Genomic DNA, 17,569 nt, shown 5'->3' with positions numbered 1-17,569 from the left:
TCCGAGAATGTAGATCAATCTTGATCGAACCAAAAAGTTTGGCTTGTATTGGAGAGTCTTTACATGACAAAGTCCCTCGCCGATCGACTCTACATGAAGCAAATGTTATATTCCAGTAAATTCTATGAAGATCGAAGGCATTGGAGAACAACTAGATAAGCTATTGATGATTTAGAGAATATTGATGTGAACTTGTAAGATGAAGATAAAACCATAATCGTCCTCAATGCTTTTCCCCGATCATTTGACCAACTTAAAGATGCTATGCTCTAAGGGAGAGAGAGCATGAACACATTGCAGAATGCCAAGCAAAAGGATCAAGATAAAAAGGAAACTAGAAGCTGCCATTATTGTAAAAAGCCGCGACACTCGAAGAAAATAAAATGTATCTCCCTCTGTTCGCCATTAGGAGTCTCATTTCAGTTCAGCACGAGTTTTAAGAGATATGAAGGAAAGAGGGTAAAAAAAACTTGAGGAAAGTGAAACCCATTTTTATATATTAGTTTTATAATAATATGTAAGTGGAATGGGTTAATGGAATGTGAAGTCTTGTGAAAAAACATAAAAGAAAAATGTAACATATACTTGGGACCGAGGATTTATGACGAATTCAGGAATTCGTGTAAAATCGAAAATAGTGGCATAGGAGAGATGTTTAAAAGAGTATGATTCATATATTTAATCATCAAATAGGAAATAAAGACTCAAAACTTGTAGTAGTATATCACAAAGATGAGTCTTTCTCTGGAGTGCAATTCCCATATATGTAAGAAGCAAATCCCCAGAAGGTGACTATGAGAGACAGGATCTTGAAACCACTCATTGGATCATGGAGTATCAAAACAGCTGCGATGCTCGTAAGGGGCACTCGTATCGAGTTGAGTACACCAGCCAGCACGGTCGACGCCAGAAACAGCGCAGCCGTGGCTCCAAGAATCCCTAGCTGGAATGTAACCACACCCCAGATGAGAACAGACAGGTACGCACTCCTACCGCCTTTAAAACTTTTCGCCTCAGACGCCATGTTCTGGAAGTCGTTGTTGATCACGAGCCCCACTGTCGTGAACGCAAAGCCCAGCAAAGAAACCATCACTTGCTGCTCCAGCACGACGTGGAATGAACTCCTCCCGAGCAGCCTCACAAACACCAGCTCCGACAGAGCAAATATGAGCCCGTGCAGCATGGACCCAAGCACGTTCCAGATAAAACCCATCGCGTACTGCCTGTCCGTCACATTCCCATACCTATCAGAGTCCGAGTCCAGGGCTATAATCACCATTGCAGCCGTGATGATCACAATCGCGTTTATTATAGAAGCATTGATCTTGTTCTTCACCAATAGGCATCCGAAGAGCGTTGAGAAGATCAAGGACGTTGATCCCAACAGAGAAGCAGTTGATGCGGGTAAGTAAGCGTATCCATACGCGTACATGAGGTTGTCAGCCGCGCTTAGGAAGCCCAGGACAATGTAGGACGCGACGAGCTTCAGATTCAGAGGAGTCGGAGACACCCCCAGAACGAAATAAGTAGGAATCAAGACCAGTGCAGGGATAGGCCACCCGGCAACAGCCACCCACGAGATTATCCACTTGCTCTCCCCGCCATCAGAGTAATAAACACGCGATAGCAGAGACGAGGCAGGGAACGCCACGAGCATTGCTCCACTGCTTAGGGCTAAGAGAATCCAATGTGAGATAGGTTTGGTGTTGAATGTATTCAAAGCCATGGCCTTGTAAGCCTCAAGCTTTTCTCGGAACATTTTCGGCTTCGGATCTTCCATATCTTCACTCATATACACATCATTAGCATTGCAGCAAAGAAATGAAATAGATTTGGTTAAGATATGAGTATCTATATACATACACATATGCCTTAACAAGGGTAATTGTAATAATGGTATAAACTAGTCTTCAAGATTAGTAAAGATGGAAAAATCAAAACTTTGTTATGGATTTATACTACAAAGTGAAGTGATGATTGATTTATTTAGCAACCATATCACTTCATCCACCACCATCAACCAAAAATTGAATATTGATGCAGAATGAGATAAGGCGGAATTCAGCACCACATTAATTAAATCCATTGACAGGAATGAACAATTAATTCCATTGAAATCAAGAATCATCTTAATTTGAGGTTGAAATCCAATTTTCATAAAATTCAGCACACTCAAACAGTAGAGCTCTAACCCACCATGAAACACAAGTTAATAAACCCCCTAATTCATGAAATTGCATAAATCAAGAAAGAGGGCACCAGCCACTTTCTTCACATAATAACTTTTTATATAAAAAAAAACAGAAATAAATTCAAGAAATATCACTTGAATCCGAGAAGCCCAATTCTCAATCTAGAGCTAACCTGGCATTAGTAGTTGATGCTGCATACTCACTTTATCTCAAAACCCCCTTTCTTCAGAAGGAAATAACTATGAAATGTTTCTGCACATACAAGATTCATCACTAGATAAGTGCTGATAAAGTGCTCACGATTCTTTCCATTAGCAGAATTCCAAAAGAAATATGGAGTAGTAATTAATTTAGAATAATATTACCATGACTTTTAGGACGAATGTGGGTGGCCATGGAATACACACGTGCTGATTAGACTGTTAAGAAAAATGTAAAAAGCAAAAAATACTTCAAAAATAGGTCACTTTCAATTAATTCACTTAATTTTAAGTTGGAGAAACGAATGGGCATTTTAACGACCATTTCTGATTCCCCAATACATTTGTCCTATTAGTTGAATTAAACCAAACTACACACAATATTATTAAAATAAGGTTATAATTGTGAACCTCCGCCCATTATTCAGGAGTTGATTTCATTTAGGTCCCTCAATAATTGGATTTGTACTTTTTAGGTATAAAAAATAGACTAAAGTTCCTTTTTGGTCCTTAACATATAACGATTTTTTTATTTTGGTCCAAAACATTATCTTTTGAATTATTCGGTCTCTCATAAATAAAAACGGGTCACATTTGGTCTATTTTGGACGGAACCGTCAATTTTTTGACGGTTTTAATTACCGGGTCACTAATCCGTCACTAATAGGGAGAAACTGATCTGTCACTAATCTCTACCACTAAACTCCGGCCCCTTTCTCTTCGATTCCCTGTACAAATTCTGCAGCTCGGTCAATTTCTGCAGAATCGAAACGATGGACTTATCAGCTTCCTCGAGGGCGGCCTGGTCGATATCCGGCACGTGCGCCGCTTGAAATTGCAAATACGAAGCTTCAAACGATGAGAGGGTGGCGAAGAGAGAGGGAATTAAAGGCCGAATCAATTCCGCATCCGAATTATCCGAGTTCGGTTTGATGACGACGACTTTCTGGTGGGGGATGAACTCCTCGGCGGAGTCGAGGAGGAGGGTGACGTCGCAATCGGAGTCCACGGCGGCGTAGTCGTCTTCCTCGGTGAAGAGCTCGTAGGTTTTGGTCTTGAACGCGAGCGTGAATTTCTGGAACATGTCGGAAATCGGCAGCAGGGGCTGCTCCGACGACGGAGTGCCGTCTATTTCCGCCATCTCTCGGAATCTATACATTCAACGAATTTGAAGAAGTTTTTAGCCTTCCATTTGGGCGAATTTCCCGAAATTTTGTGCTTTGAAATTTAGTGGGAATATTGCAATTGGGAGAAAGGGGCCGAAGTTTAGTGGTGGAGATTAGTAACGGATCAGTTTCTCCCAATTAGTGATGGATTTGTGACCAGGTAATTAAAACCGTCAAAAATTTGACGGTTCCGTCCAAAATGGACCAAATGTGACCCGTTTTTATTTGTGAGGGACCGAATAATTCAAAAGATAATGTTTTGGACCAAAATAAAAAAACCGCTATATGTTAAGGATCAAAGAGAGACTTTAGTCCAAAAAATATTGAGAGTACCACAAAACTAAAAATTCATAAATCACATTTTAGATTTTTCTCAGTTTTTTCTTTCCCATTATATCTTTGAATCACTTGAGGGTATATTTAACGTAAATTCCATTAATATTTTTCCGAATTTTAATCTAACATTAAAAGTTAACTTACACCATTTTAAAAATATTTTTACATGATTATATTTATACAGTGTATTTTTTAAATATATAATATGGGGTGCGTTAAAATGACAGTACCTCTTAAACACCTCTTAAAGTGACATTGTGACAACACGTAGCATGTAATACTATAAACGCAACACTGCAATCTATAGATTGCAGCCTAGCGTATTGGATATTGTAGTCCAATGTATTAGATATTGCTGGCTTGGTAAACTGCAATATTGTTGTGGTAAGAATGCAATATTCAATGAACAACACTGCAATCTTGTAATGTAAAATTAGAGATTTCCTATTTTACCCCTCCGCGTTTTTAATTGATTCAGCAAATCCTGCCACTTTGCAGCTTGACAAGCACACGATTTTAAGATCCAATGGCCTAAAATGGTGTTATGGTTTCACAATAAAGAGTGTTGTCATCTTAATACATCCATATGGTACAAATCACATTTAACTAATAGGGATGTAATCAAATTCAAACTCTAAAGTATGTGCAAAACGTCAAACAATGTGCATTTTATGTACCCGTAATATAAATTTTATCTTTATAATGGATTTTTATATCTTTAACATGGAAAATAATTTCATTAAAGAGGAAGTCTAGAATTACTCGTAATTTTGATTTGGACGGACAATCAATATTCCATAGTGTCTGATAATAATATTTAAATTTGGGCTTGGATTAAATTAATTTTAATTTAATTAGTGAAAGCTTAAACTATGGTCTAAATTCAATCCTTCATAGATCCTTAATCTGACCCAAAATACAAACTAAAAATAGCACAAGCCCAGAAGACAGTCACCCCCTCCCCCATACAGAGGATGAGATTTTAGAAAATTAGGGTTCTTCTGTCTTCAATTCTTGTCTAGTCTATGAGGTTTTGACGAGTTTTTCTTACACAAAGGCCAATTCCAAGTTTGGGGAAATAAATTAGAAGATCCGTGATTGAGATCGAAGTTAATAGGTGATCAATTCTGAGATCAAAGTCAAGAGGTGATCGAATTAAATTCCTACTATACATGTAATGTATTAATTACAGATATTAAATTTGCATATTTAATTATATGTTCATGACATTGTTATCCACGCATGCAATATATTCTATTCACGTTTAGACGTGATTCATGCAATCAATCTGAATAGAACTTTCTGTTAAAAACTTAACTGTAACATGGGATAACTCTTTAACCTCAACTTGGTCAATTTTTGGCGTGCCTCAAAATCACGCTTTAACTCGTTATACTGTTTGTCCTCCACGACTCACTCAAAATTATTTAAAATTGTGCTATTTTTAAGTTGGGCTACGATTCTTGATACTAGAATTGATACTTTTACTAAATTTTTTGCTTCTCATAACAAGCGTTAATGCTTTTATAAAGCAATGTGCCCATTTTAACTTCACATTGTACATATATTTCAACCATGTGTTGTCATGAAGATTAAATTGTGTCAGTGAATTACTCCAAGCCTCCTCAAACTTGGCCTCATCCTCAAAGCCATACATACACCTTTTAAACTCTGTCAAGAAAGACGATCCTTCCTTCATAAGGTTTCCCAAGTGTTTGTTTCCATTTTGCATTAAGTGCCATGTGCATAACCAATGAATGTCTCTAGCAATACCTCATGCAAAGCTTTTGACATGACTTGACTTGATCGATGAAGACAGTGAGAGGTCTTTTGTGTTTGTTTGCCTCTAAAAAAGTTTCAAACAACCATTTAAATGACATTGTAGTTTCTTCTTACAAAAGTGGTGCACCGAAAATCACAGCTCTTCTATGATGATTGAAAACCAAGGGCACATCAAGTGGCGTATTATCACGATTTGTACAATAAGTTGTATCCAATGACATAACATCACCAAAGTACTCATAGTCAATCAACATTCTTGCATCTACCCAAAAAAACATTGGTTACGTGCTCTTCCATATCCATTTGGTTCACATGATAGAATAATGGATTATTGGATAGTTGGTCTAGAAAATATCTCATCAGACAACAGACTTCACCATGTACCACACTTCTTTATCTCATAGTACGAGACTCTTAGCATCAAATATAGTGTAACCAATTCCATCTCTTCCTCCAACCTGTCTACTCATCAAATCAAAAGACGATTCCTGATTGAGCCAAACACCATTTGCTAAGTCATTCTCATGTGCTTGAACTTCTGTAATGCGATATTTTGTGAAGATAGCATATAAGATAACATATATATAGTCTTAGGAAAGTGAAGGGGATGATTATGCTCTTCGATAAACTCATTTACTTTATACATACCATTCAGATAGGTAACCCGATCTTACATTACAATTTTTTTCGATTCTCAACGTCAAAAAATCTCTTTTGTCTTCTTGACACACACCTTCCTTGCAACAAATGTATATATACGATGTTGTTCGACTAGTTTTTTGCTTTTGTTAGAATAATGTTTCCCATCTCTGAATTTAGTTTCCCTCGATATTGAACCAAAACATCTAAGCATCATCTAAACTCTCAACTTTTATACCAATTCTAGGCTTAGATTAAGCGTTTGAACTCAAATTCATCAATGACGAGATTAATGCATATATTTATAAAAGCCACAAAAAGATAAACAAATTATAAGGTAAGAATGTAATCAAATGCAAACTCTAAATATTGTACAAACTCTAAATTATGATCTGCACCGTTAAAAAATATCAACAGATGACAAAATAATAGCAATAAAAAATGTCAACACAGTGTCAACAATTGATGTTATGTTGACATTGTGTTGAAAAGTTTAGTAGAAAAGTTTAGGTGTAACAAAATCGTAGTAAAGTAGAGAAAATAGCAGTAAAATGAGAGGAAAAAATGGAAAGAAAGTTATTTCGGGAAAGAGAGAAAATTGCGGCAAAATAAATCATATAAGTAACGTTATAATTGATTTGAGAAATTTGCAAAATGGAGCCATTTCGGGAGAATGAAATGCTATGTTTTTAGCACAACAACCTCTATTGTGATTTCTCCATAGCAGGTGATCTGTTTCCTTGATTTTCTCTTCATTATATCATAAAACAAAACTACAACAAATCCCGTGGCGAAAAACAAATGTTATATATTTAATGGGACGGGGGGAGTATAAATGTATTGAGTCTGACTCGAAACTCGAAAGTTTAGCATCATGGTTGAAAATTTGTAACTCGAAAATATCATAACCTAGAGTGAGTCAGTACTCGAATTGCCCGACAATCAGAATAGTTTAATCTACATCTAAACGAGTTAGTCCGATTGAAATTGATAATGCGAACCCTAAGAGCATCAGCAATGGCGCCCGTCCCTGCGGAATTCCGACCGGCGTGCCGGAATTCCGCGGCGGACGTCCGCCATTGTGCATGGTATGCACGGATACGGAATTCCGCCGAGGACACCGCAGTTCAGCGGCGTTACGCGGAATTCCGCCGCGACGGGCGTGAGGACGTCCGCCATTGCGTTGACTCCAACTGACGTCCGCGCGGAATTCCTGTCTATTGCATTATTTTTTTTTTAAATTTCTATATATACGACTCGTTGAACTGCATTTCATTCACGGATACCACATGACGATGTCGATCAAGTTCGTGCATGTGCCGACATGCGCCAAAGACAAGCCCATGTTCGGCTCCAGAACAATATTATTGAAGAAGTATGGCAGCGGAGGGGTCGTCGTTGTTGTAGTTTTTAATTATTGAAATATTTTTTTTAATTTAGTGAAATGTACTTTTCTTTCTTTTTATTTAATGGACTTTTTTTCCCTTATTTGTGTCGAAGTTTTAATTCAGTAAATTGTTTAATTCCGGAAATTGTTTAATTTGTGAATTTGTGGTTTTTTTAATTGTGGGAAGTCCTTTGGGAAGTCCTTGGGGATGTCCGTCAATGTACAGTGGGAAGTCCTTATGACTTGACAGTGCAGTGGGAAGTCCGTATGAAGTGGCAGGAGATGTTGTTGGAATTCTACCGGGAATTCCGCGCCACTACTGATGCTCTAAATCACAATGACGGGAGCATCCATAATGGTGGTGAGCGGACCGGCTAGCCGATTCTCGGCGCTAACAGATCCGCTCGCCGAACCATTGCAGCAGAGAAGAAAAAAAAAAGATTATTCTCAATTCTCATCCATCTGAGTCTCCTCTCTGTCTGTGTGTATCTGTGGCGGCGTTGTTTCTCTTGTACATATGTTTCTTTTCTAACACAGACTCGCTCCTCTTTTTTTTACTTTCCCTAACTTTCAAATCAACGGGTAGATTTTGAATTGTGCGATGCGGCGCGGCAGAGCGACAGCGAAGCTGCCGGAGGCGATTCACGGCGGCGATTTCAACGGATCTGGTGTTTCTAACAAGGATGTGAGATTCCGCGGCGTGCGGAAGAGGCCATGGGGCCGATTCGCAGCTGAGATCAGGGATCCGTTGAAGAAGGCTCGCGTGTGGCTCGGCACCTTCGACTCGGCCGAGGACGCCGCCCGCGCCTACGACGCCGCCGCTCGCTCCCTCCGCGGCTCCAAGGCCAAAACGAATTTCCCCCTCTCCCCCAATTTCAATCCCCAAAACCTTAATTTGGATCCTAATTTCAATCCCCCGCGACAGAGACCAACCTCTAGCGGCATGAGCAGCACCGTTGAGTCCTTCAGCGGGCCCCGTCAGCTACCCCTCCCACCGCCGAGGAGTTATAATCCGCGTGTGGCTCCGGATGATTGTCGCAGCGATTGTGATTCTTCCTCCTCCGTGGTTGATGACGACATCGCGTCTTCCTCTAGTAAAAACCCCTTGCCTTTTGATCTTAACATGCCGCCGCCGCTGCCTCTCGACGCCATTGATGCTGATTTCGAAGAGCTAGCTTGCACGGCGCTCCGCCTCTGACGCGGTATTGAAACCGTTTGGTTAAATTACCGATATTTTCTTCTTCATTTTTTTTCTTTTTTACTAGAGAAAAAAAACAGAAAAATGAGAGATGAGAATGCTCGTTGATACAATTTATAAACTCCAATGTGATCGATAGAAGGATTTCTAATGTACAAGGTGGTGTTTGTTGTTGTGTTTGTGGTGTTATTGAGATGATAGTGAGCTTTGTTGTCATGTCACTCTTAATTTGATTGTGTATTAGATAGTGATAGCAAGATGTCTTTCTTAGTAAAGAACCTGAGCACTCAATTTTGCTATGCTATTGTGGGTTTGTTCATATGAGATTCAGGTTAAGATAAATGGATAATCATTCTGGTTTTATTTTGTTGTGTTGCTAATTTGTTATACTACATATGATGAAATTTCAGTGTCAGGCTATTGTTTTCTACTTGTTTTTTGGATTTAAGCTCTCTTTGCCGCACGATCTTGTCTCTTAGTGGCTTACACGAAGATTGATTGGTTCTCTTGATTATGCACGAAGATTGATTGGTTCTCTTGATCATGGACAACAAAAGGGGTTTTATTAGACTTGCTAGTTTATCAGGTTATTTATATGCCTTCATGTGCTTCCTTGCTTCCTTTAGCTTATTATTTGTTTTATGTAACTCACCATTATTCTTCTTTCCATGATTGTTTATCAATATGATGTCACTAATTTATGTACACAGGTATTCCATCTATGGTATAAATGGTTGCTTCACCAGAATGCGTGGGGATGAGGGATTTTTTTATTTGTGTTTGGTCACTTGGTAATTTTGACTGTAACTGATTGTGAAGCTATTCCGCAGCAATTTTGAAGCTATTCCATAACAATTTTGAATCTATTCCACAACAAATTGCTTACCATTCTGATTGGTTTCTATTGGTCTTTCTTGGTTGTCTTTTTAGAACTGCAAAGAACAGAAGAAACGAATCTTGAAGAATTAATGTGAGTGGACTGAAGTGAGTATGTTGAGCTTCAGTCACTCACTCTTGTTTAGCTGAAGTGGAATCGAGTTTTATTAACGAGTAGGTTGAGCTCAGGTTGCTTTTATTGAGCTGAGCTGAAGTTGAACTCGAGACTTGTGTTGTGGTTATGTGCAATTAGGATGATCATTAAGCTCTTGAAATAAGATAATAATGCAGAGTATTAGACTTATCTTGTAGCGGTTGAGTAAGAATAATATTGTAGTGTTTATATAGAGTCAGGTTATGTCAGTGTACATGTAATTGCTGAATGAATGTGTGATTTTTGTCAGTTTTTGGAGCTATCCATGCTTTTCTGACAAATTGGTCTAGGGATTTCTGAAATATAGTAGTACTTTTTTTTTTTTTTTTTATAGTTTTAGCTATCCATGTGTATGTATGTTAGTATTGATTTTAGAGGTAATCATATATGGCATTTGATGATGATTTGAGTAGTAATGTCCTGTGTCTTTATGGTTGCTGGTTATTGTTTCTTTAGTTTTCGTGATTAGTAATCGAATATTTGGCTATCTGTCTAACTTATGGTATGTTGATGTTCGACTGTCAACATGGGTAGAAATTGTTGAATTTAAGTTCATTCAAATTTCAATCAAATAGTTATACAATCAATTAGACACCTTACTATGTAAATTTGTTGTCTTAGTATTTGTACTCCACTTGCTTTTTATGTAATGAAAGGGTGAATATCACTTCAATTTAAAACCTTATTGTATGCATTATAAAAGTGCTGTAAACTATATATAATGTATTTAAACGATCGCCGGTAGAAATGGAGCGTTGCTTGCTTCTCGCCGGTAGAAGTGGAGCGTTGCTTGCTTCTCGCCGGAGACGGTGAAGGAATAACTGAAAGAAGTGGCGTTGTGAGCGCATGTGGTGTCAGTGCTCTCTCATATAGAGAAGAACGCGCATTTTGTAGTTTTGCCCTCAATGGAGGGAAGCAAAAACTTATGTTGATCGTAAGAAGAAAATGGAGATACATTTGCCCCAATACCTTTCTCTGTTTCATACTTCAAATTTTTTTTTTTCACTCCCTCTGTCTGCAATTAGTTATCACAAGTTGTCTCGCCTTGGATTTTAAGAAAAATCTAGAGAAAAATTAGTAGAAAACGGTTCCTACTTTTATACATTATATAATTGATTTATATGTATAATGATAATCTAGAGAAAAATTAGTGGAAAATGGTTCCTATTTTCGTCACATATCATTGATGTGTAAATTATATCATTATATTTTACTTAATTAATATAGACCAGTTGTTTTTTTATTGTCTCTACTAATACAACCACTGCAAGAATATAGTATTTAGGGGTCGAATTCACAGATAAACGTATGATTGTTTAATTCACAAAAAATTGAAATTTGAAAAGAAAACAACCAAAATAAATTAAAAAAGCAAACACGTGTGAAAATTTGCTAATGTATCTGAACAATTCACAGGGAAACAAACATTGTTCCTAAGTCCTAAGAGCATCCACAACCGTGCTCTTGCCAGCGGCACGGTTGTGGGCCCGGGCGGTACTATTCATGCCTGCTCTCTGGCAAGAGCACAACACCCACAACTGTGCTCTTCCGCAAGGACGAGCACAATTAATATAAAATTCAATTACACAAAAACATTTTCATAATACTAAAATTCATTAAAAAAACCACAATAAAAATAACAAATTACAAATAAAATAAAAAGACATAATTAAAATCCTAAAAATTAAAAATTACATAATTAAAATACTAAAAATTAAAAATTACATAATTAAACTCCTAAAAATTAAAAATTACATAATTATTGGCTAATATAACCCGAGGAAGACTACGCATCCGGCGGCACCAACCCCAATTGTTTTTGGAGACCCAATATCATGGACTCGTGCGTTTGAAGTTGCGTGGGGGTCATAGTTGACCTATCGGCCATATTGAGTTGGGCCAAAAGGGCCCACAACGAGTTGTTCGGGGGTGGAGGTGGAACATAGGGTGCGGGTTCGGGAGCAGGGGCAGATGGAGTCGCGGCGCGACGTCGTTCGGCCGCCGCCTTCTTCCTACCTTGCGGTCGGCGTCGGGAACCGCTTGGTTGGGCATCGGGGCTACCCAAGTTAGCTTCGGCGAGTTGGCTAGCCACTTCTTCACCGGCGTCGGATAGGGATGCCGACCGTGAGCGTTTGGAGGAGCCGCTAGAGGAGGATGTTATGCCTCCCTTATACTTCGGGTGCGTCCGCGTCTCCTGCCAAACGTTAAGATATTTGAACGACTTACCGTTCATGGATTGGTAGGTGCTCAGCGAGGCGGTGATGATGTCGACCTCGCTTCGGCCGCTCCCGGCATTCCGGGACTCCTGGATGAAATAGCCGTTGAACTTGCCAATTTCTTCGTTGGCTCGGCCGATGCAGTTGCGCACCATACTCTCGTTGCGCTCGATCGTTCCCGGCGGCCGGTGTGCATTGTACCGGCTAGAGACGCGCCACCAAAAGTGATCGCCGGATTGGTTCGTTCCAACCACCGCATCTTCGGAGATTTCCAAGTACGCCTTGAACAATCTTTCCATCTCCGCCGGTGAGTACGGTGTGCGGACACCGGCGCGAGATGGAGGATTCGGCATTTGGGAAGGGGCGCGAGGCCTAGGCTCCGGTGTCCACCCGTAGCGCCCATCGGAGGCACCTTGATCGTCGATTGGGTATGGCCGGTAGCCACTCGGAACGCCCGAATCTTGGGTGAGAGGAGGGGCCGAATATTCCGTTTCCGGACTATGAAACGGTTGCGAACCGAACCATTCGGGGTTCCAACCGTGAGAGCCGCTTGGGTTGTCGTCGTTACCGGACATAGTGGTGTTGTAGGGTGTGAGAGGAAGATGAAAATGGATATGAGAGATTGATGATGAGAATTGTGTAGTGAAAGTGTGAATTTTTTGGAGTGAAATTGGGGGTATTTATAGATGAAAGTGTGTATTTTTGGGGTAAAAAAATAAAAAAAAATTAAAAAAGTGGGGAAAAACGGTTATAAACGGATATAATTTTTTGGGGAAGTGAAATTTTTTTTTTTTTATTTTTTATCGATTTTTTTAATAAAAATCCGATTTTTTAAAAAAAAAAATAAAAAAATGTTTGAAACCAACGGCTATGCCGTTGGCGAATGGGAGACCGCCACGTGTGCGTCCGCTGGCACGGACGTGCTCGATACATCGAGCAGCGCCGTGCCAGCGGCGCGGTTGCAGCGGTGGCGGTCCTTCGCCTTGCCGCTGGCACGGACGGCGGTGGCGCCAACCGCCATCGCTGCGGATGCTCTAACACCATTCAGATTAAATATAATTTCAACGAATTACATATATATAATTTCAACACATCAATTTATCGTACTAGCTAAAGCTAATAGTAGGAGCAATGAAGAAGAACTAGCCACACATGTTAATATAAATTACATATAAAAATCACGAAAATCGTAGAGTTCATGTTGTTCTCAGAATGTCGGTGGTAGTTCGTCTCCGAGACGAAGGAGTTTGGACTAATGGATGGCTGATCTTCCTCTTCACCTCTTTGTTCTTGATGATTTCTCTCAATTTAGTGGTGTATTGAATACCAAAACAGACTCTTTTCCCTCAATTTTATCACATTATCACCCAGCCAAGTGGAATTTCATGACAATTTCCTCTTTATTAACCCTCTTTTATGCACTTAGTTTCCACTTTTCCTCATCCATATTGTTGTCCTTCACATACTTTGTATGTTATTGATTGTGACAAATATATGGCAGCTGCACAAATACAAATGGTTGGGTGTGATGCAGATTCTAACACACTAGATTGTGAAACAAGTTGAGAATTCGAATCCGAATCCGATTGATTGCCATAACCAAGACTACAACTACAACTACAACGAGGAACGCGTTAGAGAACAGGTCAGTATGCTAAACTAATGAATTTTTTTGCATTTGCTTTGAGTTTGTCCCTACTCATAACATAATGAATTAAGGTACCAAACAGTTTGGCCCCCCTTTCTCCTTTCCGAAAAATGATCGCACCGACGACGACTCCATTACCACAGGAAGTGAATCACAACCTGAGAGGGTATAGCTATATCTTCCTTCTTCAAAGATAGCCATATTTCTGGTCTTGGAATATTTGACCAAGCATTGCATATAGCTTTTGTTGCTCTTCATGGCTCAAGCTTCTTTCTATCTACAAATCGAATAAATTCATGATTCGTGGCATACTAGTTTTTCAGTATACTAATATGCATAGTATTGTCAGGTATGATTCACCCACCTGATCCAATATCATCTCTACCGAGCTTCCTGGAGCGAGGACAAATGATTGAAAATATATGTACGCAAAAATGGCCATCACCATCTGCACGAATACATGGAACGTCGTTGGTGCAAACAAAAACAACTTAAAACGTTACGTCAAAAGCCTACAAACTGAAATGGAATTTTATTTTGGGATAATTTCTGTCAAAAAGGATAAAATATTAAATCATGAAAAAGTAAACATCCCTGCCAAAACAGCAGTGTGGGGATCTAACCTGGCAATCCATCCGATCTGTAAAGCCGCCATGCCCGGGTATACTGTCACCAAAATCCTGGGAAGGTTGTGATGCCGAATTAGTAACTACTATAAAAACTTAGTTGAGAAAATAAGAAAAACAAAAGCAGACACCTTGATCTTAAAAGCTCTCTTTAAGCCACTCGCAAAGAAGCCTCCAAATGGCGCTATAATTGATGCGAATAAACCTAGCCATAAAGCGTGCCACTGCACTGGCGAGATCCACATTCCCTTCCAAGGTAACTGTTATAACATGAGAAAATCTACTTAATGGATAAAAATATTTATATCTGAATAGGAATTAAACACAGTGATGCAATGAATAATGTTATGCCGAAAAATATCATCGGTCGATAATGTCATTTCTGATATCTTCCTAGGATACATTTGACATAGGTGAATTTGTGTTGCATACTTAATTAATAATTCAGGCTACAATACGCGAGTTTATATCGTTGATTTTTTTTCCACTAGAAATTCAATGGTAAAGAATCTACACAACGTGCCTGGATGATTTCAATGTATGCTAATGCACATATTTGTAGCCGAGATAGAAACTCACCAATTCGGCAATATTATTAGGAAACGGATAATACTCGAGTTTGAAAAGTGGGCCTGGATCACAATGAAGCCAACCTGTTGATAGATCCTGCACTTACTATCAACACAATAACTATCCATCACACAATTACACGCTTCGTTGTAGAGATCCTCTTAACGGGATTACCTTTCTTGGGCATGTCATCCACCGGAACTGTCCCAAAATATTTGCAAGCTACAAATGCAAAATATGAGTCATATTTTCATGGTTTTATCTATCCTGTCGTGTGTTGATGAATGTACGTTTACCATAAAAGCAAACAGTACGGTAGCAAAAGATCCTCCGATGAAGCCCTCCCATGTTTTCTTCGGGGATAGCTTGATTAAAGGTGTCCTCCCAAAGAAGAAGCCGAAAAAGTAAGCTGCTACGTCGTTGATTGCTATAAGAGAAGCCGGAAGAATAAACCTGCATAAATTAATACCGTTAAAACTAGTATCCACGAGACATCAAGTTAGTAAATTGTTGCGGTACCAGAAAATTCCTTCGAATATATTAGCAACGGTGAAGGAAGACTGTGTGAAGACCACTATAAGAATCATGTGTGTCCATGCATACTGTCCAAATTGATACTTGTACATTCTCTTCTTTAGTGTAAGAATGAACCACATCACTCCTGCAATCGAACACAATAATTGTAACGATACGAGCAAAACAAACTGACGAGTAGAGTAGGTGAATTAATTCAAAACTACTCACCCGCAATGTAGAGGAAATAACAAATAACCATGTGATACTTGAAAAGGCCGTTCACAAGTTTATAGAAGAATTTATCGGAAGTAACAGTGTTGACGAGATGTGGACGGAGAATTCTGCCATACACATAAAGCATCGCTGTAAAGAAAAAATACCTGCACAAGGAAGGGAATGTAGAGATTGAATTTTAAACACAAGAAGCCGAAGGGAATGTAGTAGAAAGAACGGTTGTGATGCTTTACCAATTGATAAGCCAGAATCCCGGAAGGCGCTTACTTTCATGAACTATTCTACGTAAATGGAATAGCTCGGCTGCCATTAATATTTGTATAACGACCACCATAGCACAAATATACAAATGGCCTAAATATAGAATCAGTATAACTCCCCCGAGCATCCATAAAGATGATAACGTCCGGACCCACATGGATCTATATTTATTTTGATCATCGACAAGTAAGTTGCTGCCTCCATTCAATTTGCTTACATCTGGGAATACCTGCAACCAAAAACCAATCTAGCTAAGTAAAGACTTTCTTGTGAGTAACAATAAACATATGCAAAACACCTCTTGTGACTTGGTATGTTTGCGGTGACGAAGTCGAGCGGAAGGTGTGGAAGGAGAAGGTGGTGGACTATGTTCTCTTTGCCTCATGTTGAAACTAATTTACACTCCCCTTCGGCCTCAAGGCTTGCTCATGAGTAACATATATATAGTAAATGAAAAGCCCCTGCAGAGGAGACACTACAACAAAATAATCGGATAAGGACATTTTTTAATGCTATTAAGAACGCTAATTAAGGCTAATTTGTGTGTCAAAGTATACCATCAAAGCTTCATAAAGTATCCTTATTGTTAGTGTCCCCACTAAACTTAGGAGACACAAATAAAAACATCCTAAAAAAGCAAAAGATTAAGATAATTTGCCTTCAACTTAGAGACACTTTCTTTTGCATCCTAAATTATAGTTATTTTTTAAAAATTTCCAAATGCTAGTAATTGTGTCTCAATTTTTTTTGTCCCTTAAAGATAAGTTTGTTGTAGTGAGAGGGGAATCTAGGTAACATTAACAAGGCTCTTAGATTGGAAGATAAACATCACAAACAAAAATACATGTACAACAAGTATAGCCCTATTTGTTGAATGATTGTCCAAGCAATTAAGATATTGTGCACTAGTTGTAGCAGGGATACAAATAAAATTGTTTAGACATATAATTAAAGGTGTTACATCATTATTTAGTTCGACTTCAACATGAAACAATCCTTTTCTCGTCTAATTCAAATTTCCAATTAGCAGTAAATACATCTCAAGGATTAAATTTATCTGTTAGAGAAAGTTGAACATCATGATTTAATCCTAATGTAATTTTAACATGCCAAGTTAATATCTGATGAAAGCGATCAATGATTGAGAAGAACATAATTTTTTTTTTAAAAAAAGGGGGGATGCATAAACACATTTCATCATACCTGTATGACAAATTCATATGTGATTGATGACAGCAAAATCTGGTTTCTGAATGAAGAGAGGAATAAGAAATCAGAGCAAAAACAGCATCGCTGATTAACAAAAATGAAGTTTAATTGTGTGGATGAACAATTATCGGTGCTACTTCGATGGCTACATGTCAGCCACGCGTCGAGTTTTATTTTTTTAGCCATGCAACAAGTTATACTATAATTTTCATTACAATATTAAATTAATATTAGTATGTAACCAAAATTTCAACCTACAAAATCACACGAAAATTCATATTCTTATTTTTCATCAAACAAATTTAATCAGACGAAAAAGTTACTTCATCTGTCCTCCAATGAGAATTCAATTTTATCAT

At 38.6% G+C, this 17,569-nt stretch overlaps 3 protein-coding genes across 5 annotated transcripts; 1 reads left to right on the top strand and 2 right to left on the bottom strand.

The window, feature by feature from the left end:
- Nucleotides 1-652: 652 nt before the first annotated feature.
- Nucleotides 653-2,534, bottom strand: LOC121752217 (probable purine permease 5). Its single transcript, XM_042147167.1, has 2 exons — nt 2,365-2,534; nt 653-1,782 (listed from the first exon to the last, which is right to left on the bottom strand). Exons 1-2 carry the CDS (start codon nt 2,387-2,389, stop codon nt 725-727), a joined length of 1,083 nt encoding a protein of 360 aa, XP_042003101.1. The 5' UTR covers nt 2,390-2,534; the 3' UTR covers nt 653-724.
- A 5,610-nt stretch (nt 2,535-8,144) lies between these two features.
- On the top strand, nt 8,145-9,788 carry LOC121751338 (ethylene-responsive transcription factor 3-like). Of its 3 annotated transcripts, none has more exons than XR_006040059.1 (3): nt 8,145-8,904; nt 9,424-9,486; nt 9,611-9,788. XR_006040059.1 is itself a non-coding variant. In XM_042146056.1 (2 exons), exon 1 carries the CDS (start codon nt 8,304-8,306, stop codon nt 8,898-8,900), a length of 597 nt encoding a protein of 198 aa, XP_042001990.1. In that variant the 5' UTR covers nt 8,145-8,303; the 3' UTR covers nt 8,901-8,904; nt 9,611-9,788. The 3 variants fall into 3 exon arrangements, 1 of the variants encoding a protein (XP_042001990.1); XR_006040058.1 differs by having other exon boundaries at nt 9,311-9,486; XM_042146056.1 differs by lacking the exon at nt 9,424-9,486.
- Nucleotides 9,789-13,981: 4,193 nt separating this feature from the next.
- Nucleotides 13,982-17,229, bottom strand: LOC121752839 (phosphatidate cytidylyltransferase 3-like). Its single transcript, XM_042147927.1, has 12 exons — nt 17,205-17,229; nt 16,300-16,476; nt 15,974-16,230; nt 15,735-15,886; nt 15,510-15,651; nt 15,287-15,443; nt 15,165-15,212; nt 15,000-15,086; nt 14,552-14,680; nt 14,418-14,474; nt 14,159-14,242; nt 13,982-14,071 (listed from the first exon to the last, which is right to left on the bottom strand). Exons 2-12 carry the CDS (start codon nt 16,384-16,386, stop codon nt 13,982-13,984), a joined length of 1,290 nt encoding a protein of 429 aa, XP_042003861.1. The 5' UTR covers nt 16,387-16,476; nt 17,205-17,229.
- Between the last annotated feature and the right edge of the window lie 340 nt (nt 17,230-17,569).

The sequence above is a fragment of the Salvia splendens genome, chromosome 10 (genome assembly GCF_004379255.2).
Source record: "Salvia splendens isolate huo1 chromosome 10, SspV2, whole genome shotgun sequence".
Lineage (NCBI taxonomy): Eukaryota > Viridiplantae > Streptophyta > Magnoliopsida > Lamiales > Lamiaceae > Salvia > Salvia splendens.
Note: the sequence above shows the minus strand (reverse complement) of the source record. Positions and strands in the feature narration are given on the sequence as shown.